Source organism: Hemitrygon akajei, chromosome 9 (assembly GCF_048418815.1).
Source record: "Hemitrygon akajei chromosome 9, sHemAka1.3, whole genome shotgun sequence".
Classification (NCBI taxonomy): Eukaryota; Metazoa; Chordata; class Chondrichthyes; order Myliobatiformes; family Dasyatidae; genus Hemitrygon; species Hemitrygon akajei.
Genome location: NC_133132.1, coordinates 139,118,149 through 139,144,200, shown reverse-complemented (window position 1 = coordinate 139,144,200; position 26,052 = coordinate 139,118,149). Strand labels below are relative to the sequence as shown.

At 40.2% G+C, this 26,052-nt stretch overlaps 1 protein-coding gene across 3 annotated transcripts in view; it reads left to right on the top strand.

Moving 5' to 3' along the window:
* kif3ca (kinesin family member 3Ca) overlaps positions 1–26,052 on the top strand; it is a 175,473-nt gene that overhangs the window by 122,067 nt on the left and 27,354 nt on the right. For 2 of the 3 annotated variants that reach the window (XM_073057110.1, XM_073057109.1), the window contains exons 4-6: positions 6,574–6,675; positions 12,613–12,747; positions 24,190–24,308. In XM_073057110.1, the coding sequence (XP_072913211.1) occupies positions 6,574–6,675; positions 12,613–12,747; positions 24,190–24,308 (356 nt within the window). The remainder of the gene's footprint in view (positions 1–6,573; positions 6,676–12,612; positions 12,748–24,189; positions 24,309–26,052) is intronic. The other variant, XM_073057112.1, reaches the window with a different exon arrangement.

The following is a 26,052-nucleotide window of genomic DNA, read 5'->3' as shown; positions in this document are numbered from 1 at the left end:
AGAGATATCCTTCAAACCAGTGGCTGCTTTTGTGGCTGTCTCACTATGGCTCTGACAGCATCACACACAAAGTGCTGGAGGAACTCAGCAGGTCAGGCAGCATCCTCGGAAAAGAGTGAACAGTTGACACTTTGGGCCGAGACCTTTCTTCAGGAGTGATAGAGAAGGAGAGAGATGACTGAATTAACTGTTGGGAAGAGGAGAAAAAGGTTGGCTGGAAGGTGAAGCCAGGTGGGTGGGAAAGGTCAAGGGCTGGAGAAGAAAAAATCTGATAGGAGAGGCGAGTGGACAATGGGAGAAAGGGAAGGAGGAGTGCCCAGGGGGAAAAATAGGCAGGTGAGAAAAAAAATGGGTACATTGGTAATGATTCCCTGAGTGTAGCACAATAAAAGATCAATGGATGCATTTTGAAAAATAATACAATCTTGCTTCAATTATTCCTTGTTTTCTGCTCCCACATAATGAACACCATATTTCATACTCCAGCCAGAGAGATTGATGAGCTAATATCTTAAAAACATGGCATGCAAGATAAATTAGTGCCATTTCATCTGTGATGGAAGTTGCTCGTAGAAGGAAACACATTCTTGCACTGTACCAGTAGAAATGTGAAACTGTCCTCATTTTGCACATCTTGGCTCTTAAGCTGGCATTATAGGAGACATTGTAGCTGAATTATCAATCCACACACTGCTCGATTTCAATTGCATTTTCCATTCCCTGTGTGTATTACCAAATGGAATCGGATAATTAATGAAATAGATTCTGAGAAAGCCGTATTAAGAATCATTTAACACATTTTGGTTAATGTCTTCTTGCCCATTTTGTCATCTGCGGTAAAAAGGACCAGGCCTCAGCTACAGTAGGCAGTTACAGTGGGCTGCATTAGACCCAGCCAGTAGGAGCTGATGCCAGGAGCACTGGCCCCACAGTAACACAGAAACAGTTTTAAATGTGAAGCACTGTGTGAGATTCCACTGAGGTCTTCTGGAAAAGGATTTTAAAATGTTCAATATCTTTAATTTTTTGAAGTAATCATTTAACAGTAATTATTCTAAATCTATATGGCTATCTTATTTATTATTTACTAAAATCAGCATGCCAAACAAAGAATAATATTTAAATCTAATTCCTGTGAAATGCTTTACTATATCAGGGGAACCATACACTTCATTTTCTCCATTAGAAAACAAGAGAACCAGATCTAATCAAGTATTCATGACCCTGGGGATGTCATTAGAAAGGTCATCGTAATCTCCTGTGTGCAGTGTTCCCTTGAAGGTCTGAATTGGCTTCTTTGGAATATGAAATCACATATATCTCCTTCCTGGTTTTTTATTAGTATGTACAAGGTTAACAGTTGTTTAAGAGGAAGTTAAGACACTGCCAGAAAAATTAAATGTGTAGAAATCTTTCATTACCAACCTTACTCACTTAGTCCTGGGAACTCCTATCAGTTTTTATTTTTCACTTCGGCGTGGGCTTGCAAATGAAAGGCAAAATAGAATATTGTGGAAAAACTCCATAGGTTATGCACCACCTGGGGAAAGGTAAATCCAGTAAGTGTTCTGCGGAGAAATAACCAAAGTGTGTGTCCCTCTCCGCAGATGCTGCCAGACCCGCATTTTCTGTTCTAACTTCAGATTTCCAGCACCTGCAGATTTTTGGTTATGAATGGAAAGCTTTGCTTTATGATGAGAAGCAACCCTTTAGAATGCAAATTTAGTGATTTTTTTGGAAGAAAGGAAATTTGCTTCTCCTGCAATTATTAATGAAAAGAGTTGACTTGTAACCATGGACTATTCATCATCAAAGATCCCCACTGGATAGGCCATGCTTTCTTTTCCCTAAATCCATTGGGCAGCAGCTACAGGAACCAGGTTTAGGAGCTGTTACTCCTCTACAATCGTCAGCTTCCTGAACCAGTTTGTCCTCTTTTCAACAATGGTCATTTGTCAATCTTTGTCTGTTTAGCTTTTTGTAATTTCTTTTTATCCCTGTAAATGCCTGCAAATTAATGAATCTGCAAGGTGGTATATGGTAACATAATAAAGTTAATTTGAACTTTAAACCTAATTGAAATTGGTCTCCAGGACAACAGTGTGGTCAGGAAAATAGCACTAATTAGATGGCAGGGTTAGGGTGAAACAGATCTCATGCCTATGCTTTTGACATCCATTTCCATGACTGCTTTGCCAGCATTTCACCTTTGCTCTTAGCAATAGTTCATGCTTGGTAAATATAACTGCCCTTACCTAAGGCAGTAATGAAGACAAGAGTGGTGTGATGGGGATTGGGAAGAAGGTGGTTGGCTAATGAAGTGGGAAGCCAAGATACATGTGGGGGAAAAAAGGGGCTTGTCAGAGAAAAATACCTCTCCTGCAGAAGATAATTTTAAATCGTTTTAAAAATTACAGCACATTTTTGGGTGAAGCAGATATTTAAGGGAACAATGATGTACAACAGAAAGTAATGTGAAAGTAGAAGGAAAAATTGCAATGTTTGCAAAAAATGTGCCAGCCTGTAAAACAGATATTGAAAAAGAGTGTATTCAGCTCTTCTCTTCCCTGTTCTGCAGCGGCAGTGAGGAGGCTGTTCCTGAATTCATAGATGGAAACTCAGAAGTGAAAATACAGTACACTGTTATTAATGTCCCCATCTGGATGGTTTGAAATCATCAGTACTTGCACAAGTGAGTCATCGTTAGTTTGGAAATAGTAGAGGATTGCCCAGTTATATGACTTCAGAAAATTTAACTGAGCTGCTAGTTTATAGATGTCATTGCAAGGCTAATATTTAGTTCTGGCAGCATATCTATGAATTTTTCCACTAAGTGGCTCCTGAGGCCTTTCTGGTTACACGACAGGGGCATCGTCTGGGACATGTGGATCTCCTGAAATAGTGTGGACTTGCACAACTCCTATGTTCATTCATGTCTAATGGAGCTCGCAGCTTATAAACTGAGATCAAGTACACATGTGCGGGCCCAAAGTCAGGTGATAAGCAGCTTCCACCACTGATCTTTGGAGTTGTGTAGTTTTAATAAATTTGCATGAATTCCAAGTCAAACCTGGAGAGTCTCTGGGTGGGTGAATGGACAGGATGTTGGTGCTGATTAATCTTGACACTTGGGTCTTATTGCAATTTAATTGGTGATTGCCAGTGCAAAGCAAGAACTAATTGCAAAGTCAGAAACGAGAAAATCTGCAGATGCTGGAAATCTGAGCAACACAAACACAATGATGGAGGAACTCAGCAGGCCAGGCAGCATCTATGGAAAAAAAATACAGCCAACGTTTTAGGCCAGAGTTTTGGCCCAAAAAGTCGACTGTGCTTTTTTTCCATCGGTACTGCCTGTCCTGTTGAGTTCCTCCAACATTGTGTGACTGATTGCAAAGTTACCAGTCACCACAGGGCAAAGTCAGTTCAGGGTGGGAAGAATGAGGAGGCAGAGAAACTAAAATCTGATCACTGTCTTGCACATTTATCAAAAATGAGCGGTCACAATCCGCTAGAGTAGACGATTCCTAAAATTTACAATTGTCTCAGGAATTTCCTTTAATCTAAGTCCTAAATGGGGCCTGCGTTCAACAAATGCAGCACTAAATTGATCTGAAATGTACTAAACTAAACATTTTTGGACTGTTTCAATGACTCTGTGGTTTGAGGTTGAATATTCTGTGTGTTATTCGCTTGTGTTTTTTTGCTGTTTGCGTGATTAGTTCTTTTTGGCTGATCTGCTATCATGTAAACATATCCTCAAAAAGCACCACAAAAGAATTGATGAACTTTGTTTCTGTGCAAGACCCTGCAGGAAAGATTTCAGTAATCTTGAAGGAGTATAGAAAAAATGACATGAATGTTGCTTGGGCTTGAGGACCTGAGTTACAGGGATAGATTGAATAGGTTAGTTCTTTATTCCGTGGAGCACAAGAGAATGGGGGAATATCTTAAAAATTCAAAGGTTCATTTATGATCAAAGTGTGTATGCGGTATACATCTGTGACATTTGTCTTCTCCAGATAGCCACAAACAAAGAAAACCATAGAAAGTCGTTCAAAGAGAAACAGCAAATCCACCCCCCCGTACAACAAAAAAGAATGGCAACACAAACATTAACCCCCTCCCAGACAAAAAGCTAACATAACACAAGAACATCGACCCCCAAACCCCCTCACAAAAAACTAACTAAATGCAACAAGAACATCCACCCTCAAGCCCCCCCCCCACTCAAAAATCAACCAGAAAGAATGGGCAAAAACATAAAATATAAAAACTATAAGACTGAAAAAGTTCATATTCCAATCCATAAGTATCCTCTGACATCATTGAAAGACGGTGACACGACTTGGAGACAGAGGCCTACCCTCCAGGCACAGCAAGCCACCACACAGTAATAGGCCGCCACACAGTCTCCTTTCCTGGCAGCAGAGGGATCCATCAACAATCAAAAGGCAGGCAATCAGAGCTGAACCCTTGCACGCCTTCTACATTCGCCTCAAAGTTTCAATCTTCTTTGGCGCTTTGATCAGCGATGAATGGATGCTTCAAATGATGAAATGGAGTGGAACATTGGGCCATGCTCCATCTTGGAAATTTCTTGACCTCAGGGGGATTTGAACTCACTTCCTGGAATCTCCTTGGAGACAGCAGAGCATTGGATCACTCATTCGATCTCCAAACTGTAAATTGGAGGATCTGACAGTTCCAGAAACACAGTTAAGATGAAAAGCATCTATTAAAAAAGTGACATAAGCAGTTTCATGGACCATCTCGAAGATGTTGACTGAGGAAGCGTTGTTTGCAGGCCACATCATGACCAGAGGTTTCTGGTGAAAAAAAGGAGGTATACACAATTATGAAGGGTATAGTTAAAAATATGCTGGCTCATTCCCTTCAGGTTGGGTGTGACCAGAACTGGAGATTGTACAGTAGATTCAGGTTGGGTGTGATCAGAACTAGAGATTGTACAGTAGGTTCAGTTTGGGTGTGACCAGGACTAGAGATTGTACAGTAGATTCAGGTTGGGTGAGATCAGAACTGGAGATTGTACAGTAGATTCAGGTCATGTGTGACCAGGACTAGAGATTGTACAGTAGGTTTCGTATAAAAGGAGAAATTGTAAGGGAAATGAAAGTTGAAAGTTCTTTAGGTTGAAGGTGGTGCAAGTGTGGAACAAGCTGCCAGTGGTTGAATTGTAACATTTAAGAGCAGTTTGGATATATAATTGGATGATGGGGGTCTAGTGGGCTGTCGTCCAGGTGCAGATAGATCAGACAAAGCAGTAAACCAGGCCAGCCAGCATGGACTAGATGGGCCAAAGAGCCTGTCTCTGAGCTGTAGTACTCAATGGCTCTATGACTGGGTTCAATTAGGGAATGTCTGCCCACAAACAGCATTCAGTTAATCCAATGTTATTTATTAAATAATTTATTTGCATTCAAGCTTGATACATGAAAGAACAAGGCAGAACACAGAGTCACAAAGCACTTTGCAAAAAGCCTCAGTGAGAACTCATTGAATTCATGACTGTTCCTTCATAATAAATTCCCTTTAGTTAGCATGGGCACGCTAAGGTTGATGATACAGTGGCAACAGTTGGTGGTGTTTTATCGATTGTATTTACCAGTGGATGTCATCCTAATGACATGACTCTTCCTGCAAGAGAGTCTACATAAAATGTAACACAGGAAATATTGCTCAGTCCCACACACTATGACAGCTGAGCAGAAGTGTGTTGAAACATTTAGAATTTTCTTCATTAATTTGAAATTGTCAGTATACTGATCTTACCGGCTTGGGAAGCTCGAAGCATTTCTGCCACGTGAATACCGTACTGCAGCTAGCCTGGTCTCACTTCTCAATTTGCCCCCAACCCTGTACCACCACCTCCCTCCCTCACCAACTCCCAGTGAGGAATAAAATATAAAATCATCAGTTTCCCAGACAGTTAACAAATTACTTTGGGACATTTATCACCTTTCATAGCTCGAAGTTCATTGAAAGATATTGTGTGTGAGGCATCAAGCTCTAAGTGTACAAGTAGGTGATCAGCACATCACTGATAGGTCAAGATGAAACAAATTTCAGTGTGATTATTGGTGTTATTTAGTGAGTTGGGGATCACCAAGGCAGCTATAACCAAGCCCAAGAATTACTTACCCAGACTCAAATTTACTGGTTCAACCAGTCTCATTGTATCGGGTTATTGGAATGTTGATCTGAATATATGGTCAGCCAAATTGAATCTGACTGATAATCCGTGGGTATATTTGTTTTGGTTTTGATGACTTCAGCAGTCCATTTCTGTTGTTAAAAGGGGGCATTGAGAAATCTGTAATTGCCCTCCCCGAGTAACATGTCAAACCACACTGCACAGCAGTTTCCTGTTGCAACTTCGCTATGGAGCAACTGAAGACTTGAGAGATTGCTTAGAGTCTGTTTATTTCACAAGTTTCTTTCTCCTTTCAAGCTCTAAATACTCGACACTGCTCAGTAGCCATAATTTCCAAATTCTTGTGAGGTGATTTTTCAAACGTGTTGCAAACTGATCGTCTTGTCTATTTGTTACAGGCAATGGAAAGCAAGCTGCTGGTTGGAGGGAAGAATATCATAGACCACACCAACGAACAACAGAAGATGCTGGAGCAGAAAAGGCAAGAGATTGCAGAGCAGGTGAATGCCTCTTCCATTCACAGTTATGCAAATGTTTGTGCTTTCACCATCTCAAGTAATGAAAGAACTACTGACCTGAGAAATGCAGATGAAGGAAACAGACTGTGCTTGATAAGCCACACCACTCTTTCAATTTAGCAAAAACAAACATGGATTCCCCAGTGTCAAGTTAAATGCATTCTGGAGAATGTATTGGTCAGCATTAGCACTGGACTGGAAAAGTGGCATGTTGTTCCCCTGTGTGTAGCAGAATGTGACAAGTAAAAAGTTAATCGATCGATGTCAGAGTGCTGTAGCGTTCGGAATAAATTTCTGTTGCATCCATCTAAAGAGAAGGCAGACTTAAGACCATATGATATAGGAGCAGAAGTATGCCATTTGGCCCATCGAGTCTGCTCTGCCATTGAATCATGGCTGATCCAATTCTTCCAGTCATCCCTACTCCCCTGCCTTCTCCCCGTACCCTTTGATGCCCTGGCTAATCAAGAACCTATCTATCTCTGCCTTAAATGCACCCAATGACTTGTCCTCCACAGCTGCTCGTGGCAACAAATTCCACAGATTTCCCACCATCTGACTAAAGTAATTTCTCCACATCTCTGTCCTAAATGGACATCCTTCAATCCTGAAGTCATGCCCTCTTGTCCTAGACTCCCCTACCATGAGAAATAACTTTACCATATCTAATCTGTTCAGCCCCTTTAACATTTGGAATGTTTCTATGAGATCCCCCCTCATTCTCCTGAACTTCAGGGAATACAGTCCAAAAGCTGCCAGACATTCCTCATACGGTAACCCTTTCATTCCTGGGATCATTCTTGAGAATCTTCTGTGAACCCTCTCCAATGTCAGTATATCCTTTCTAAAATAAAGAGTCCAAAACTGCACACAATACTCCAAGTGAGGTCTCATGGGTGCCTTATAGAGCCTCAACATCACATCCCTGCTCTTATATTTTATACCTGTGGAAATGAATGCCAATATTCCATTCGCCTTCTTCACAACCGACTCAACCTGGAGGTTAACCTTTAGGGTATCCTGCACAAGGATTCCCAAGTCCCTTTGCATTTCTGCATTTTGAATTCTCTCCCTATCTAAGTAATAGTCTGCCCATTTATTTCTTCCACCAAAGTGCATGGCCATACACTTTCCAACACGGTATTTCATTTGCCACTTCTTTGCCCATTCCCTTAAATTATCTAAGTATCTGCAGGCTCTCTGTTTCCTCAACACTACCCACTCCTCCACCTATCTTTGTATCATCGGCAAATTTAGCCACAAATCCATTAATACTGTAGTCCAAATCATTGACATACATCGTAAAAAGCAGTGGTCCCAACACTGACCCCTGTGGAACTCCACTGGTAACCGGCAGCCAGCCAGAATAGGATCCCTTTATTCCCACTCTCCGCTTTCTGCCAATCAACCAATGCTCCACCCATGCTAGTAACTTTCCTGTAATTCTGTGGACTCTTAACTTGTTAAGCAGCCTCATGTACGGCACCTTGTCAAAGGCCTTCTGAAAATCCAAGTACACCACATCTACTGCATCTCCTTTGTTTACCCTGCTTGTAATTTCCTCAAAAAAATTGCAGTAGGTTAGTCAGGCATGATTTTCCTTTCAGGAAACCATGCTGGGTTTGGCCTTTCTTGTTATGTGCCTCCAGGTACTCCGTAATCTCATTCCTAACTATCGATTCCAACAACTTCCCAACCACTGATGTCGGGCTAACAGGTCTATAGTTTCCTTTCTGCTGCCTCCCACTCTTCTTAAATATTTCCATTCATCTGGTACAATGTCAGAATCTATTGATTCTTGAAAGATCATTGTCAATGCCTCCATGATCTCTTCAGCTACTTTCTTCAGAACCCGAGGGTGCATTCCATCAGCTCCAGGAGATTTATCCACCCTCAGACCATTAAGCTTCCTGAGCACCTTCTCAGTCATAATTTTCACTGCACATACTTCACTTCCCTGACACTCTTCAATCTTCGGAAACAGGGATGTCTTCCACTGTGAAGACTGATGCAAAATACACATTCAGTTCCACTGCCATCTCTGCGTCTCTCATTACAATATCTCCAGTGTCATTTTCTATTGGTCCAATATCTACCCTCAACTCTGTTTTACCCTTTATATACTTAAAAAAAGCTTTGATATTTGTCGCCAGCTTCCTTTCATAATTCATCTTTTCCTTCCTAATGACCTTCTTAGTTTCCTTCTGCAAGTTTTTCCTCTATCATTTCACTAGCTTTGGCTTCATTGTATGCCCTCTCTTTTGCTTTGACTTTGGCTCTGACTTCTCTTGTCAGCCACAGAGTGTTCTTCTTCCATTTGAAAATTTCTTCTTATTTGGAATATATCTGTCTTGCACTTCCCTCAGTTTTTGCAGAAACTCCAGCCATTTCTGCTCTGCTGTCCTTCCTGCTGGTGTCCCTTTCCAGTCAACCTTGACCAGTTCCCCTCTCATGCCGTTGTAATTTCCCTTATTCCACTGAAATAATGACACTTTGGAATTTAGTTTCTCCTTCTCAAATTTCAAAGTGAACTGGATCATATTGTGATCACTGTTCTCCAAGAGCTCCTTAACCTTAAGCTCTCTTATCAACCCCGGATCATTGCACAGAACCCAATCTAGCACAGTCGTTCCCCTAGAGGGCTCAACAACAATCTGTTCTAAAAAGCCATCCCTTAGACAGTCTACAAATTCTCTCTCTAGAGGTCCAATACTGGCCTGGTTTTCCCAATCAATTTTCATGTTAAAATCCCCAACTATTATCATGACATTGTCCTTCTGACATGCCTTTTCTATCTCCTACTGTAACTTGTAATCTACATCCCGGCTGCTGTTTGGAGGCCTGTTTACAACTGGCATTAGGGTCCTTTTACCCTTGCCACTTCTTAACACAACCCATAGAGACTCTAGCAACACACACAGAATGCTGGTGGAACTCAGCAGGCCAGGCAGCATCTATAGGAAGAAGTACAGTCGATGTTTCGGGCCGTGACCCTTCATCAGGACTAACTGAAAGAAAAGATTCTAAGTGATTTGAAAGTAGGACGGGGAGGGGGAGATCTGAAATGATAGGAGAAGACCGGAGGGGGAGGGGTGAAGCTAAGAGCTGGAAAGGTGATTGGCAAAAGTGATACAGAGCTGGAGAAGGGAAAGGATCCTGGAACGGGAGGCCAAGGGAGAAAGAAAGGGGGAAGGGAGCACCAGAGGGAGATGGAGAACAGTCAAAGAGTGATGGGCAGAGAGAGAGAGAGAAAAAAGGAGGGGGGAAGGGGGGAATAAATAAATAAGGGATGGGGTAAGAAGGGGAGGAGGGGCATTAACGGAAGTTAGAGAAGTCAGTGTTCATGCTATCAGGTTGGAGGCTAGCCAGACGGAATATCAGGTGTTGTTCCTCAACCTGAGTGTGGCTTCATCTTGACAGTAGAGGAGGCCATGGATAGATATAGCAGAATGGGAATGGGATGTGGAATTAAAATGTGTAGCCACTGGGAGATCCTGCTTTCTCTGGTGGACAACTGTTATTCTTTACCTGTTCTCCATTTCCCTCTGGTGCTCCCCCAACCCTTTCTTTCTCCCTAGGCCTCCCGTCCCATGATCCTTTCCCTTCTCCAGCTCTGTATCCCTTTTGCCAATCATCTTTCCAGCTCTTAGCTTCACCCCTCCCCCTCCTGTCTTCTCCTATCATTTTGGATTTCCCCCTCCCCTCCTACTTTCAAATCTCTTACTATCTTTCCTTTCAGTTAGTCCTGATGAAGGGTCTTGTCCCAAAACATCAACTGTACTTCTCCCTATAGATGCTGCCTGGCCTGCTGCATTCCACCAGCATTTTGTGTGTGTTGCTTGAATTTCCAGCACCTGCAGATTTCTTCGTGTTTGCCATAAAGACTCTACACCTTCCAATCATATGTCAACCCTTTCTAAATATTTAATATTATTTCTTATACACAGGGCCACACCACCCCCTCTGCCTACGAACCTATCTTTCTGATACACCATATATCCTTGGATGTACAGCTCCCAATAGCAGCCATCCTTTAGCCAAGTTTCAGAGGTGGCCACAACGTCATACCTGCCAATCTGTAGCTGACTTTCAAAACTGTCTTGACTTGATTTTACCTGAATTCCTGAGGTCCCAGAACAGCTGAGCCAAGCTGCCATAGACAGTGAGAATCCATGGCCTGGCTTTGAGTTTCTCAGAAAAAGGATGGACGGTGGTTTGAGATACATCAAATGTCTGTGGAATTTTTGTTGATTACAATATCATGTCATTATTTTATAGATCTAACCACCTACTGTCCTGCCTCATAGCCTGCTTGTTTGGCCAATCCATCCTTGCATAGCTTTAAGTTCAAACTACCAAACAAAATACACTAACTGTGTCAATGACACATTTGTACAGTGGAAGACCCTAAGGCTATAAAACATTGGAGAAGAATTAGTCCACTCAGGCCATCAAGTCTGCTCCGCCATTCCATCATGGCTGATCCTGGATCCCACTCAACCCCATACACCTGCCTTCTCATCATGTAATTTGTTGCCCTAACCGATCAGGAAACTATCAACTTCTTCCTTAAATATGCCCACAGACATGGCCCTCACCACAGTCTGTGGCAGAGCATTCCACAGCTTTACTACTCTCTGGTTAAAAAAATTCCTCCTTAACTCTGCTCTAAGAGGTCACTGCTCAATTTTGAGGCTGTGCCCTCTAGTTCTGGATACCCCACCATAGGGAACATCCTCTCCACATCCACCTTATCTAGTCCTTTCAGTATTCGGTAGATTTCAATGAGATCCCCCTTCCCCCCCACCACCCCTTATAAATTCCAGTGAGTACAGGCACAAAGCTGCCAAACACTCCTTGTACATTAACCTCTTCATTCCCGAAATCCTCTGGAATCTCTCCAATGACAACACATCCTTTCTGAGATATGGGGGGAGAAAATTGTCAATCCTCCAAGTGCAGCCTGACTAGTGTCTCATAAAGGCTCAGCATTATCTCCTTGCTTTTATATTCTATTCCCCTTGAAATGAGTGCCAACATTTCATTTGCCTTCTTTACCACAGATTCAATCTGTAAATTAACCTTCTGGGAGTCTTGCATGAGGACTCCCAAGTCTCTCTGCACCTCTGATGTTTAAACATTCTCCCTATTTAGATAATAGTCTGCACTATTGTTCCTTTTATCAAAATGCATTATCATACATTTCCCACACTGTATTCCATCTTCCACTTTTTACCCATTTTCCATTGCTTTCTCACCACTACCTACCCTTCCACCTATCTTCATATCATCTGCAAACTTTGCCACAAAGCCATCAAACCCATAATCCAAATCATTGACAAAGAATGTGAAAAGTAGCGGTCCCAGTACTGACCCCTGAGGAACGCCACTAGTCACCAGCAGCCAACCAGAAAAGGCCCCTTTTATTCCCACTCGCTGCCTCCAGTCTGTCAGCCATTCCTCTATCCATGCCAGTATTGGATGAGAGGTAGTGCATATTGCTTGTTTGTCCATTTTTGCTTATGTATAGCTTTTTCATAAATTCTATTGTATTTTATTTTCCTGTAAATGCTGCAAGACATTAATCTCAAGTTTGTATATGGAAATATATGCGTAATTTGAAAGCAAGTTTACTTTGACTTTGGTATTAAGATTTGAACAATGCTGCACAGTTCTGGAAGCTTCATTGGGTACTTTGGTGATATGCCCCTTCCCTTACCAAAGCTGACCCACATACTGAGTTTGTCACAAATATGTTTCAGCTTTCCCCATTGTTAGTTCAAATGGGTCTGAGAAAGACTGAAGGAAAAAAACTTATAATTGTATTTTTGTAAAACCACAGTATTGTGAATATGTTTGAAAATCTCATTGAAGAATGACATTTGACACCAAAATACAAAAGCTATTTCCTTTAAACAGAAACGGAGGGAACGTGAAATACAACAGCAGATGATGCTGCAGGATGAAGAGACATTAGAACTGAGAGAAACATACACTTCACTTCAGCAAGAAGTAGAAATGAAAACCAAAAAGCTGAAAAAGGTGAGAAAAAAAGTAAGAATCAATTTAATTCTTTACTTTTTCCACTTCCTTTTTTAAATGAAACACTTTTGGGTTTTTTTGTGGTTGAAAATTATAAGTCTCCCTCATTGCATAACATTAATATAAAACTGTAAATATTTAATAATCAGCCTCTCACTAACAAATGGAAAATGTATTAAAAGTGAATTGGTAATATTCAAACAATACACACAAAATGCTGGTGGAACACAGCGGGCCAGGCAGCATCTATAAGGAGAAGCACTGTCGATGTTTTGGGCCGAGACCTGATGAAGGGTCTCAGCCCGAAACGTCGACAGTGCTTCTCCTTATAGATGCTGCCTGGCCCGCTGTGTTCCACCAGCATTTTGTGTGTGTTGTTTGAATTTCCAGCATCTGCAGATTTCCTCGTGTTTGGTAATATTCACTCATGTTAGGCACAAATGGAACTGAAAGGCAAAGGCAGATTGTTTTGGGCAGTGAGGACAGCCAGAGCATATAAACAGGGCACCTCGAGAGCAGGATCTGCCCATGGAAGTTGAGTTGAAGTATGTATGATTTGACATATGAGCTGGAGTATCTGCTTCAGGTCGAGTGTTTTACTTAGCACTGGAAGTATGCATGCACAGATGTGCAATAAATAATGTTTCGGTTTCAGGCTGAACTGTTCAGAACCTCCCCCAGGGTAGAGTCAATTCTGAAGGCTTGGACAATTGTGGAAATAATTTGAAAAGTTACATGTCACTTTTCTGCAATCTCATTAAGAAACTCACAAAGGAGAATGGTAAAGGCATTTTGAAAATGGGTCTTAAACTGATTTTACTGTTTTCCTTTGTCAGGTTTTATGAGGTAACTTAATATATCCATCATTTGGTAGGTTCCCTCAGTTGTTTACTAATATATCAGGCAGTCGGCATTTTGAAATTAACAGAAATTTGTCTCTTCTTCAGTGACTCCACTGGCATGGTAGTGTAGTGGTTAGCACAATGCTTTACGGTACCAGCGACTCGAGCTCAGTTCCCGCCGCTGCCTGTCAGAAGCTTGTTTGTTCTCCCAGTGACCACATGCATTTCCCCTGGCTGCTCCAGTTTCCTCCCACAGTCCAAAGACGTACCAGTTGGCAGGTTAATTGGTTATTGTAAATTGTCCTGTGTAAATTTATCCAATTGTAAATTGACTAGGATTAAATTGTCCAGTGATTAGGCTAGGATTAAACTGGGGGATTGCTGGGCAGCATGGCTCGAAGGGCCAGAAGGGCCTGTTTCGAGCTGCCTCTCAATAAATAAATAAATAGACTTGGCGAAAGAGTCCGTTTTCATGATATGACAACACCTAAAGTTAGACATGAGACCAACTAAAGGACAAAATGTATTTAACACAAACATTTTACTGGTGCTCATTATGTACTGACAGCCAAATACTGGATCTTCACTTTTAATTTGACTGCCACTTCCATGAAAGACATTTCTACTCATTAATATAATCTCTGAAGATCAGTCAAGAGCTTCAATTCATCACTTCCTATTGGTCAGGAGAATTGGAAATTTGCAGGATATTTAAATGTAGTATTCATTCCAAGACTGAGACGATAGACTGAATTTCACTATGAAAATGATAGTAAATACAATCAGTATTCATGATCAGTTTTGCTAAATTCAGGCAGTTATTGTCATCATGTTCAATTTAATTTACAAACCTGAAAATATGTCCAAGGTATGGTGCTCCTTTGTTAGAATGTGAAAACGTTCCATTACTGTCTCCCTGTTTAATTATAGTGAGTGAGTGGGTTAGCAAACTAACATTGGAGATATGGTTCAAACTCATCACAAAATGTTTGATCAAAGTGTTCAAGTCTGGTGCACTTTACTGTGTTAAACTATCGGAAAACCTCTCTGGTGCAGAATTTAATTTTTTCACATAGGGTGTGGAGGCAGCTACTGCTCTATCGCTCTGAGGTGTTTGAGGTCAGGTTTCAGAAACATGAGGTACAGTTTACTGAAGGTGTTGTATATGAATGTGCACAGTTTATGGGACAGGGTAGATGAACTTGCAGATTGGCAGGTATGATGTTGTAGGCATCACTGAATCATGGCTGAAAGAAAATTATAGCTGGGAGCTTAATGTCCAATGATACACATTGTACTGAAAGGATACGCAGGAAGGCAGAGCAGGTGGTGTTGCTCTGTTGGTAAAAAATGAAATCAAATCATTAGAAAGGGGAAAGGGTAATAGAACCATTAACAAAAGGTTTTAAATTTAAAAGATTGTCCAGTAAATTTTTATCAGGACCTATAGGAAAAGTAGTTAATTGGAAATGTAAGAAATCTCTAATTTGAAAGTATCTGTAAAAATGTGTTTTTGGCAGTGCAAATTTAGATAGATAGATAGATAGATAGATAGATAGATAGATAGATAGATAGATAGATAGATAGATAGATAGATAGATAGATAGATAGATAGATACTTTATTCATCCCCATGGGGAAATTCAACTTTTTTTCCAATGTCCCATACACTTGTTGTAGCAAAACTAATTACATACAATACTTAACTCAGTAAAAAATATGATATGCATCTAAATCACTATCTCAAAAAGCATTAATAATAGCTTTTAAAAAGTTCTTAAGTCCTGGCGGTAGAATTGTAAAGCCTAATGGCATTGGGGAGTATTGACCTCTTCATCCTGTCTGAGGAGCATTGTATCGATAGTAACGTGTCGCTGAAACTGCTTCTCTGTCTCTGGATGGTGCTATGTAGAGGATGTTCAGAGTTTAGTTGACAATTGGTCAAATGAAGCAAGAGATCCTGAGATAAACAGGTCCCAAAAACACTTAATACCTAGTTCATCCCAATCCTTAAAGACTTTGTCAGTCATGGAAGGGATAAAAAAATAATTAAGGAGAATGGGAGATGATAACGAAAAATTCGCTAAACCAAAAAATTTTCTAAATTGAGACCAGATCCTTAAAGTTTGCTTAACAATTATGTTATCTGTTGTTGATTGATTCTAGACAAGACTTTTTAGATAAAATAAAAAAAACTTGGGAGGATGACCTAAATTGTCAGATTTCTGATGAAAGATGGAATAAAATTCTTAAACGGGTTAATAAATCATCTTCCTGTGTTTATCATTCTCTTCTACAATTTAAAGTGGTTCATGGAGCTTACATTTCTAAACAGAAGCTGTCCAGTTTTTATCCAAACGTTTCTCCACTTTGTAATAAATGCAACTCTGCTAATGCCTCTTTAATTCATATGTTTTGGTTTTGCCCTAAAACTGAAAAGTTTTGGAGGGAAGTATTCCATACCTTCTCACAACTTTTTAGGGTCCAATTTGACCCAAATCCCCTTACTGCCTTGTTTGGTATTATTGCAGATGAAGATATAACTTTAAATACTCCTAACCTACAGGTTTTAGTTTTTACCTCTCTTTTAGCAAGGAGAACAATCTTGCTTAAATGGAAGGAGTCTACCCCTCCTACACATCTTCAATGGCTACGTGATCTTATGTCTTATTTAAATTTCGAGAAGATCTGCTGCTCAGTCTTAAATTCGAAACAATCTTTTTCTGATGTCTGGGGACCTTTCCTAAATTACTTGTCCAATTTATAAAGTTTAACAGTGCATAGACTTTTATGTATATTTCTATCTTCTCTTCTTAAGTGAATATGTTTTTTTTTCTAATTATCCATTATCATCCATCAGCTTTTTTCTTTGGCAGTTGGTAGGGGGTTGACTTTTTTAATATAAAAAATTTCTTTTATGATATATGACTTATCTTTAAATTTTTGATTACAGAATGGTATACCTTTATGTGATATGCTATAATATTTTGATCAATTTTATTACAATATATGAATGTACACAATTTATGTTGAGATGTATCTATGTGTTGCACTCTGTAAATCTTGTTTTTTCTTCTGAATAAAAATATTGTAAAAAGAAAAGAAAGGGGTGACATGGGATTGGAAGGTGGATGGAGCTAAGGAACTGCAAGGTAAAAGGACCCTGATGGGAGTTGTATACAGACCCCCAAACAACAGTAAGGATGTGACCTGCAAATTACAAAAGGAGATAGAAAATTCATGCTAAATGGACAATGTTGCAATAGTCAGGGGGGACTTCAATATGCAGGTAGATTGAGAAAGACAGGTTGGTGCTGGATTCCAGGAGGGAGAATTTCTAGAACGCCTACGAGATGGTCGTTAGAGCAGCTCATGGTTGAGCCTACTAGGAGAATCAGCTATTCTGGACTGAGTGTTATGCAATGAACCAGAATTGATAAGAGACCTTAATGTAAAAGAACACAAAGGGGAAAGTGATCATAATATGATCAAATTCACCCTGAAACTTGTGAAAGAGAAGCTAAAGTCAGATGTATCGGTATTACATTGGATAAAGGGAATTACAGAGGCTTGAGCTAGGAGTTGGCCAGAATTGATTGGAAACGAACACGGGCAGGGATGACAGCAGAGCAGCAATGGCTGGAATTTCTGAAGCAATTCAGAAGGCACAGAATATAAGCATCCCAAAGAGGAAGAAGTAATCTAAAGAAAAAATGACACAACAGTGGCTAACAAGAGAAGTCAAAGCCAATGTAAAAGAAGGGCCATAAAATAGAGCAAAAATTAGTAAGAAGTTGGATGATTGAAAAGCTTTTAAAAACCAACAGAAGGCAACTAAAAAAATAACGAGAATTAAAGAATGGAACACAAAGGTAAGCTGGCCGATAATATTAAAAAAGATACCAAAAGTTTCTTCAGATACATAACGTGTAAAGAGAGGTGAGAATAGATATCGGACCACCTGGAAAACGGTGCTGGAGAGGTAGCAATCAGCGCTAACAAAATGGAGTACAAATTGAATAAGTATTTTGCGTAAGTCTTCACTGTGGAAGACACTAGCAGTATAGTGAAAGTTCCAAGTGTCCACAGTCATGAAGTGTGTGAAGTTACCTGTACTAGGGAGAAGGTTCTTGGGAAACTGAAAGATCTGAAGATAGATAAGTCACCTGGACCATATGGTGTACACCCCAGGGTTCTGAAGGAGGTGGTTGAAGAGATTGTGGAGGCATTAGTAATGATCTTTCAAGAATCAATAGATTCCGGAATGGTTCCAGAAGACTGAAACATTGCAAATGTCACTCTGCTCTTCAAGAAGGGAGAGACGCAGAGGAAAGAAATCTATAGGCAGGGTAGTCTGACCACAGATGTTAGAGTCAGTTATTAATGATGAGATCTCAGGGTACTTGGAGGCATATGATAAAATAGACCATAGTCAGCATGGTTTCTTCAAGGGAAAATCTTGCCAAACAAATAAGTTGGTATTCTGAGAAGAAATAACAGGCAGGATAGACAAGGAAGAATTGGGTGATGTTGGGTACTTGGATTTTCAGAAGGCCTTTGACAAGGTGCCACAAGCTTAACAAGCTATGAGCCCATGGCATCACAGAAAAGATTCTAGTATGGATAAAGCAGTGGCTGATTGGCAGGAGGCAAAGAGTGAGAGTAAAGGGAGCCTTTTCAGGTTGGCTTCTACAAGGGTCTATGTTGGGACCGATTCTTTTTAGGTTATATGTCAATGATTTGGATGATGGAATTGATAGCTTTGTTGCAAAGTTTACAGATGATATGAAGATAGTTGAAGGGACGGGTTGTTCTGAGGAAATAGAGAGGCTGCAAAGGACTCAGGAGAATAGGCTAAGAAATGGTAGATGGAATACAGTGTCAGGAAGTGTATGGTCATGCACTTTGGTTGAAGAAATGAAAGAATTGACTATTTTCTAAATGGAGAGAAAATACAAAAAACTGAGGTGCAAAGGGACTTGGCTTGTGCAGGATTCCCTAAAGGTTAATTTGCAGGTTGAGTTGGTAGTGAGGAAGGCAAATGCAATGTTAGCATTCATTTTAAAAGGACGAGAATCAAAAAGCAAGGATGTAAAGTTGAGATTTGATGAAGCACATGTGAGGCTTCACTTGGAGTATTGTGAGCAGTTTTGGGCCCCTTATCTTCGAAAGGATGTCTTGAAACTGGCGAGAGTTCAAAGGAGGTTAACAAAAATGGGCCAAGTCAATGCTTTGTTCTGTCACATCTTGTCCTAAATGGTGATGGAAAATTAAACAACTAATGAGAGATGAAGGCACCATAGACATCCCAATGCTCATTATTTGAATGCTAAAGTCAAGCCTAAAGAATTTGTAAACGTGTTCCACCAGATGGTTTATCTCATCCTCTTCCTGAGAGCCCCAGTTACAGAGTTGGTCTTCGAGCAATTTGATTCAAGGCATGGCTGAGATACAGAAAAAGGCCTGTGTCATTCCCATGAGGTATTGTCCTCTTAAAACCACAGCCATCTCAGTTGCAGTACTATATAACCATATAACAATTACAGCAGGAAAAACAGGCCATCTCGGCCCTTCTAGTCTGCGCTGAACGCTTACTGTCACCTAGTCCCACTGGCCCGCACTCAGCCCATAACCCTCCATTTCTTTCCTGTCCATATACCTATCCAATTTTACTTTAAATGACAATATCGAACCTGCCTCTACCACTTCTACTGGAAGCTCATTCCACACAGCTACCATTCTCTGAGTAAAGAAGTTCCCCCTAGTGTTAACCCTAAACTTTTGCCCCTTAACTCTCAACTCATGTCCTTTTGTTTGAATCTTCCCTACTCTCAGTGGAAAAAGCCTATCCACGTCAACTCTATCTATCCCCCTCATAATTTTAAATACCTCTATCAAGTCCCCCCCCAACCTTCTACGCTCCAAAGAATAAAGACCAATGGTTCCAGATCATTAAGCTACAAAACTTTAAGCTACAAAGAAAGTACAGTGCAGGTAAATAATAGAGCACAGGATCATGATGAGATATATTGTGAGGTCAAGAGTCTATACGAGGGAACTATTCAATAGTCTTATATCAGCTAGGCAGAAGCTTCCCTTGAGCCTGGTAGTATGTGCTTTCAGGTTTTTGTATCTTCTACCTGATGGAAAAGGGGAGAAGTCTGGTGTGTCTGGGATCTTTGACAGGCCAAGTTCTATCTATTTAGTAATTTCCCAGTTAGTGAACTGTCAATCAGCAGAAAATCATTGGAGAGCAACGCTGACATGCTACCAAGTGGGACTCAGTTGCTAATACCCTATTCATTGTTGCTCAGTTTGGGTTTTGCCAGCATCACTCAACTCCAAACCTTATCGCAGCCTTGGTTGAAACAGAGACCAAAGAGCTGAACTTCAGGAATGAAGATGTTTGCCTTTGACATTAAGACAGCAATTGATTGAATGTGTCATCAAGAGGTCATGATTAAAGGGAGGGGATGACTATTAAGTGGAAAGCTCTGCAGTAATTGCCCTATCAACTCTCAAAAAGGAAAATGTTACTGGTTGTTGAGAAAAAAAAAATCCATCTGCAGGCCAGAGATCCTCATGGTAATAATCCAGACCCAACCATCTTCAGCTGCTTCGTCAATGTCCTTCCTTTCATCATAGAACATAGATCATTGCAGCACTGTAAATGCCCTCCGGCCCATGATGCTGTGCCAACCTTTTAACCTACTCCACGATTAATCTCAAATGAGAGAAAATCTGCAGATGCTGGAAATCCAAGCAACACACACAAAATGCTGGAGCAACTCATCAGGCCAGACGGCATCCATAGAAAAGAGTAAACAGTCGACATTTCGGGCCGAGACATTTCATCAGGACTGTATTACCATGTGTGTATTGCCACGAATAATCTAGCCCTTCCGTCATACAGCTCTTCATTTTTCTTAAATCCATGTGCTTAGCTAAGAGTGTCTTAAATATCCCCCGTGTATTAGCCTCTATGACCGCCCCAATCATGAAGTCAGAAGCAGGGACGTTAGCTAATGATTGAACAAATGCCCAATTCCATTCATGACTCGCATGAAAAGAAGTTCATGCCTCCACCTGAGTGACTTACACAGCAGTGGGCTGATAAATGGCTAGAGGTACTGGTGTGACAGAAGTGCCAAGAAATTATCATTTACAACAAGAGAGTCTAACCTTCAGCCCTTCATATTAACATCACTGGGATTACCATCGAGCAGAAATGGAAATTGGCCAGCACGTAAATATTGTGGTCAAAGTTCAAAGTAAATTCATTATCAAAGTACATATATGTAATCGTATACACCCCTGAAATTCATTTTCTTGTGAGCATACTCAATAAATTCATGATAGAATAATAACCATAATAGAATCAATGAAGGATAGCACCAACGGGCTATTCAACCAGTGTGTGAAAGACAACAAACTGTGCAAGTACATAAAGAATGAATGAATAAATAAATAAATAAACAAACAAACAAACAAACAAACAAACAAACAAGCCGGCAAGCAATAAATATTGAGAACATGAGATGAAGAGTCCTTGAAAGTGAGTCCATCGGTTGTGGGAACATTTCAGTGATGGGACAAGTGAAGTTCTGTGAAGTTACCCCCTTTGGTTCAAGAGCCTGATGGTTGAGGGCTAATAACCATTTGAGTGGTGTGGTTATAAGGGCAAAAGACATGTCTGAAGTTGGCATCCTGTGGCATGTGACTGGTCTTCTGATACCCCAAGCCTTCCTGCTATATTCAAGGGACGAGTCAGGAATGTCCTCCATTTGTTTAGATGAGTGTAATGCTGATTCCCAACAACCCTGATACCAGGCAGGAGAAAACGGTTTCACTAGAAGCGTATCCTATTCACTTGCCTAAATTTTATTCTCTTCACCTTTGGTGCACAGGAGCCACAGCATGTATCATCTGCAAAATGCACTGCTGTTAATTATTTTAGTTACTTAAATCCTAAACATGATCTCTACTGCCAAGACCAAATGCTTCGGGCACGTGGGACTTCATGGTTTGCAAGTTCCCCTTTAACTCACGCACCATCCTGACATAGGCAGGTCTTTCTTCTCATTGGCTCAATATCTTGGAACTGTCTACCCAATGGAGCTATGAGAGTACTTTTGTTTGAAAGGTAATCCAGCCCCACCTTCTCAAGGACAATTAAGGATGAGTAATGAATGCTGGCTTTGAAAGAGAGCTCCCAGACCCAGAATAATAAAAACCCTGCCCCTATTTCTGAAGTTCCTGTGTGTACATGTACCCACTATAAACTGTGCCTCAACATAAGCACTTTCAAGTGTCTGAACATACCATCTCATTTGACGAGCACCTTCAGATCTTGCCATGTTTGAATATCTTTCACTTTGAATGTACTGTCCAGGAGACGTCAGTGAAGGATTTGGGGTTGTTGGTTCTGCAACAGTAAAGCAGTGGGATGGAAGAAGGGGCTTTTTGTACACAACGTACAGCTGCAGCAAGCAGTTAGAAGGGAAATATATGTTGGCCTTTTTTTATGAAAGGATTTGAAACTTTACAACTACTATATATAGCACCTTGCTAAGGTACTTTTCCTCAAATTATTTGCCTTGGAGAGTGTGAAACAAAACTTAGTTCCATGGATAGCAAATCAGACATGTGGAGAGATTGAGTAGAGTAGGCTTGCACTGTTGGAAGAAAAGAAGATCTCATTGAAAATTAGAAAAAAAAATCCAGGACTTGAGAAGCAGAAGGCAGGGAAAGTGTTTTTTTCTGTCTGAGGAGTCTAAAAACTGTTGTCAACATCTTCTAATAAAATATAGGTCACTTAGGGCCTAGATGTGGAGAGATTTCTTCACACAGAGAATGGTGAGTTTTTAGATGACCCTAACTGGAAGGCTGTGAAAGTTCACTCAATAAGTTCATTCAAAGCAGAGATTGATATAACTCAGAGAATCAAAGTGAAGGAAAATAGTACTGAAGTAGGAGATCAACTCTGAATGGTGGAGCAGGTTTGAAGAGCCAAGTGGCGCGTGCCTGTTCCTCTCTTACGTTCTTATGTAAAAATCCAGCTTTACATTTTAGGCCTCCAAAACTGTTGAGTTTCTGCTTCTTTTCTCAATGCAAAGGAAAGCTGAAAAGCTCAACAAGTCCAATAATTTTCTCCAAGATTCCAATCCTGCAAACAAGAGCCTAGCTTGGGATGGCACAGGTAGGGATGGGAGATGTTTACACATTTCTCAGTAGTAATAAAAATCCAGTGAAGAGCAATGAGAGAAAATGTAAGAATCAAAATATATTTGTGTAAATGTACCTGCATTGGTCCTGAAGCTGGTTGAGGAATAATGATATCAAAGTTAAATGTAAATGCCATGATTGATATACTCATGTGTGGACATGTGTAAGAATACATATTGATAAGAATTATCTTAAGAAAGACTGAAGTTCTTTCCCTCCCCTGACCCAGGGAGTCAGCTATCAACAGCTTACCCAGCACGTTTATGGGTTTGATTGATACAGATTGTTGCCATTGTTTAGGGAATGAGGCTGTGAAAAAAATCTTCTAATAAGCCCTGTTAAGTTTTCCAAAAGTCCATTTGTCTGCGAATCAGCTACAATCAGTTTTGTTAATTAAATCATAAAATGCTGGAAATTCTATACAAGCCAGGCAACAGCTGAAGAGAGAAACAGAGTTAATGTTTCACATTGAAGACTTAACAACCATTTTATTAAAACTGCATTTGCCATTTGTGAGATTCATGCTATCTTTTTGTCATTTACCAACTAACTGTTGGCCATCTATCATTGGTGCAGCAGCCAACTGTTCATTATATAATGATGTAAAAGAATCCTCATCATATTTTATTATTGGAAAACAACCTCCTCTCATCAGGCAGATATTTCTTCAGAGAACAGATTGTCAGATAAATATCCCAACACCATGAGATACAAATTATCTTACAAATCTATTTAATTAGGTTCATAATACAGTAACTTTGATAGGAATTCTTGAGAGGAGAAATGTCATAAAAGTACATAAGAAGTGTTTTGTCATACTCAAGTGAGACATTCTTTCTCACTGACTGATTTTGGTATTTCTTACTGCAGTAGTTAACTGGCTCACAAAGGAACAGATGCTCCTAACCTTAGTAGTTCATTTGATTGATCATATCAGCAGCATCACAGTCTGTTGCTAACATGGGGATAATCTAGCCCAGTCATCTGGGTCTGTGCTCATGGCATTTTTTTAGTTTCATAAATGAATTTTCCTGTTGAAAGCATTGGATCAGATGATCTGCCTTTATCTGTCAGTGCAAATCATAGAACTGTTCCTCTCCATTGTAGAACAAGCTCGAAGTGAAAAATGAAGAATATTTACTTTAATATTTATCAATTTGTCAACGGTAATTGAATTTTGTAGTAAAATGAAATAAGGTTTATTATTATGTACCTTTTCCTTGTACAAAGATTAAACTATGTATTTTAAATTTCAGTGTACTTCCCACAGTTCTAGTCACTAAGTTTGCATTTGAAGATCCAGTCAAAAGGTCACAAAATTTGCTTTTAATACTGATGAAAATGATTCCCATCTCTTCCACCTTTTGTTCTTTTTTATCCCACCACAGCTGTTGGCAAAGTTTGAGTCTGTGAAAGCTGAGATCCAAGATCTACAGAATGAACATGTGAAGAAGCGACAGAACCTGGAACATGCGCAGAATGAGCTCACGCGGGACCTTAAACTCAAGTAAGTTCAGCACATTTGGAAATAATAACCTAGAACTTGCAGCACAGTGTTTTGCAGCACTGCGGGTCACATAAAGCACGAGACTCCCGTTAGAGGTTCAGACAAATGCTTTATCAAGTTACCCTGTGTAATGCCAAGCTGAAACTGACATTGTTGGTTTCAGCCTTCATGTTCCTTATTAATAGGTTGTATCTTCTCATCAGGTGGCATGTCTTCAACCAGCTCTTAAAGGGACTTATCACAATCCAAAGATCTATCAGCGTACAATCTCTAGTACCTATGTTCGGATTTCAACCCATTTTGAATGCATATTGATGAGTACAAGGAACTAAGAGTTTCGTTTTAGACAAATATCAGCATAGATTTGTTGGAATGATTGAGTCAGTCTTGTCAATGGTCAGAATGATATCATAAAGATAATATTGTCAGCATGCTGGTAAATTCTACACATGGACACAAGCCCTTCAATACAACGCAGAGGATACAAAACTAGGAGACACCATGAATTGTGGAGAAGATGGTACCTGACCTAAATGAGATGTACAGAGGCTGGTGGAATGGATGGAGTGGTAATAGATTAAATTAACTGCTGAAAAAATTTGAAATGTGTGGGAAATGCAATATAAACTCAAAGCTACAGTTCATGAAGGGGACACAAAAGCGATCTGGAGATCTGTGCATCGCTTATTAAAAGTGGCAGGATTGGATAAGAAAGTAGTTAAAAAAGCATCCTAGGTTTTATAAGCTTGTGCAGCTGTACTGAGATTAGCAAAGGTGTGAAGGATGCTAAGAGGCTGCAGTTGAGATGGAGTTCAGTTACGTGGATAAACTGGAGCTGGGGTGTTCTCCTTGGAAAAGAGGGTGTTAGGAATCTTGAATAGAGGTATTTAAAATTATGAAGTCAGAGTGGAAACTGTTCTCATTGGTGGAAAGTCAGCAACTAGGGGATGTCGAGAAAAGAAAATTGGCAGAACTGAAAGTAATCGAAAGAAAATATTCTGCAGTGAGCAGAGAGAATCTGGAATCAGTTGCTAGGTAACAGTAGAGGCAGGTTTCACTGGAGCTTTCAAAGGGAGATGAGTAAGCATTTGAAAGGAAAGAATTTGCAGGATTGTTGGGAGAGGCTGAGTTGCTCTTTTATAGACTTGATAGAGCTAATGACTTCCTTCGGAACTGTAACGATTCTACAAATGGTTTTATCAATGATAAGTCAATACATAAATGTCTATGTCAATGGCACTGGTATTGATGATTCCAGTGAGCTCAGTGTGTAGTTCATCTACCATCCTTTTCCTAGAGTATTTAGAATGAACACTCAATGTCGCCATTTGAAACATTATTGGCCAGATGATAATTCAAATCTCTGATTACAGAATGGCTGTCAAACTGCTTTTGAACATTCCTCTAAATTGGTCCATCTGGATGAAGTGCATTTTGGCCCAGCTTTAATATTAAATCTGTTTGAGCTGCCTGGGCAATCTCTACGGCTGTAATTGGGACATCCTTGTCCACACCTTTCACCACTGACATCAGATGAATCAAACAGCAAAATGTACAGAGCATCAGCTTTGAAAAATAAATGCTTCTATCCAACCAATTTCCAGTCTTGCAAACCCAATCGTAGCCGATCTGTTTTTGATCATCTTCTGCTGTACACTGCAGCTGTGGGTAACTCAAGATGTTTGGCATCAGTATATTATTACATCTGTACCAGAACTCTCAAATTTGTCTTCAACACTTTTTA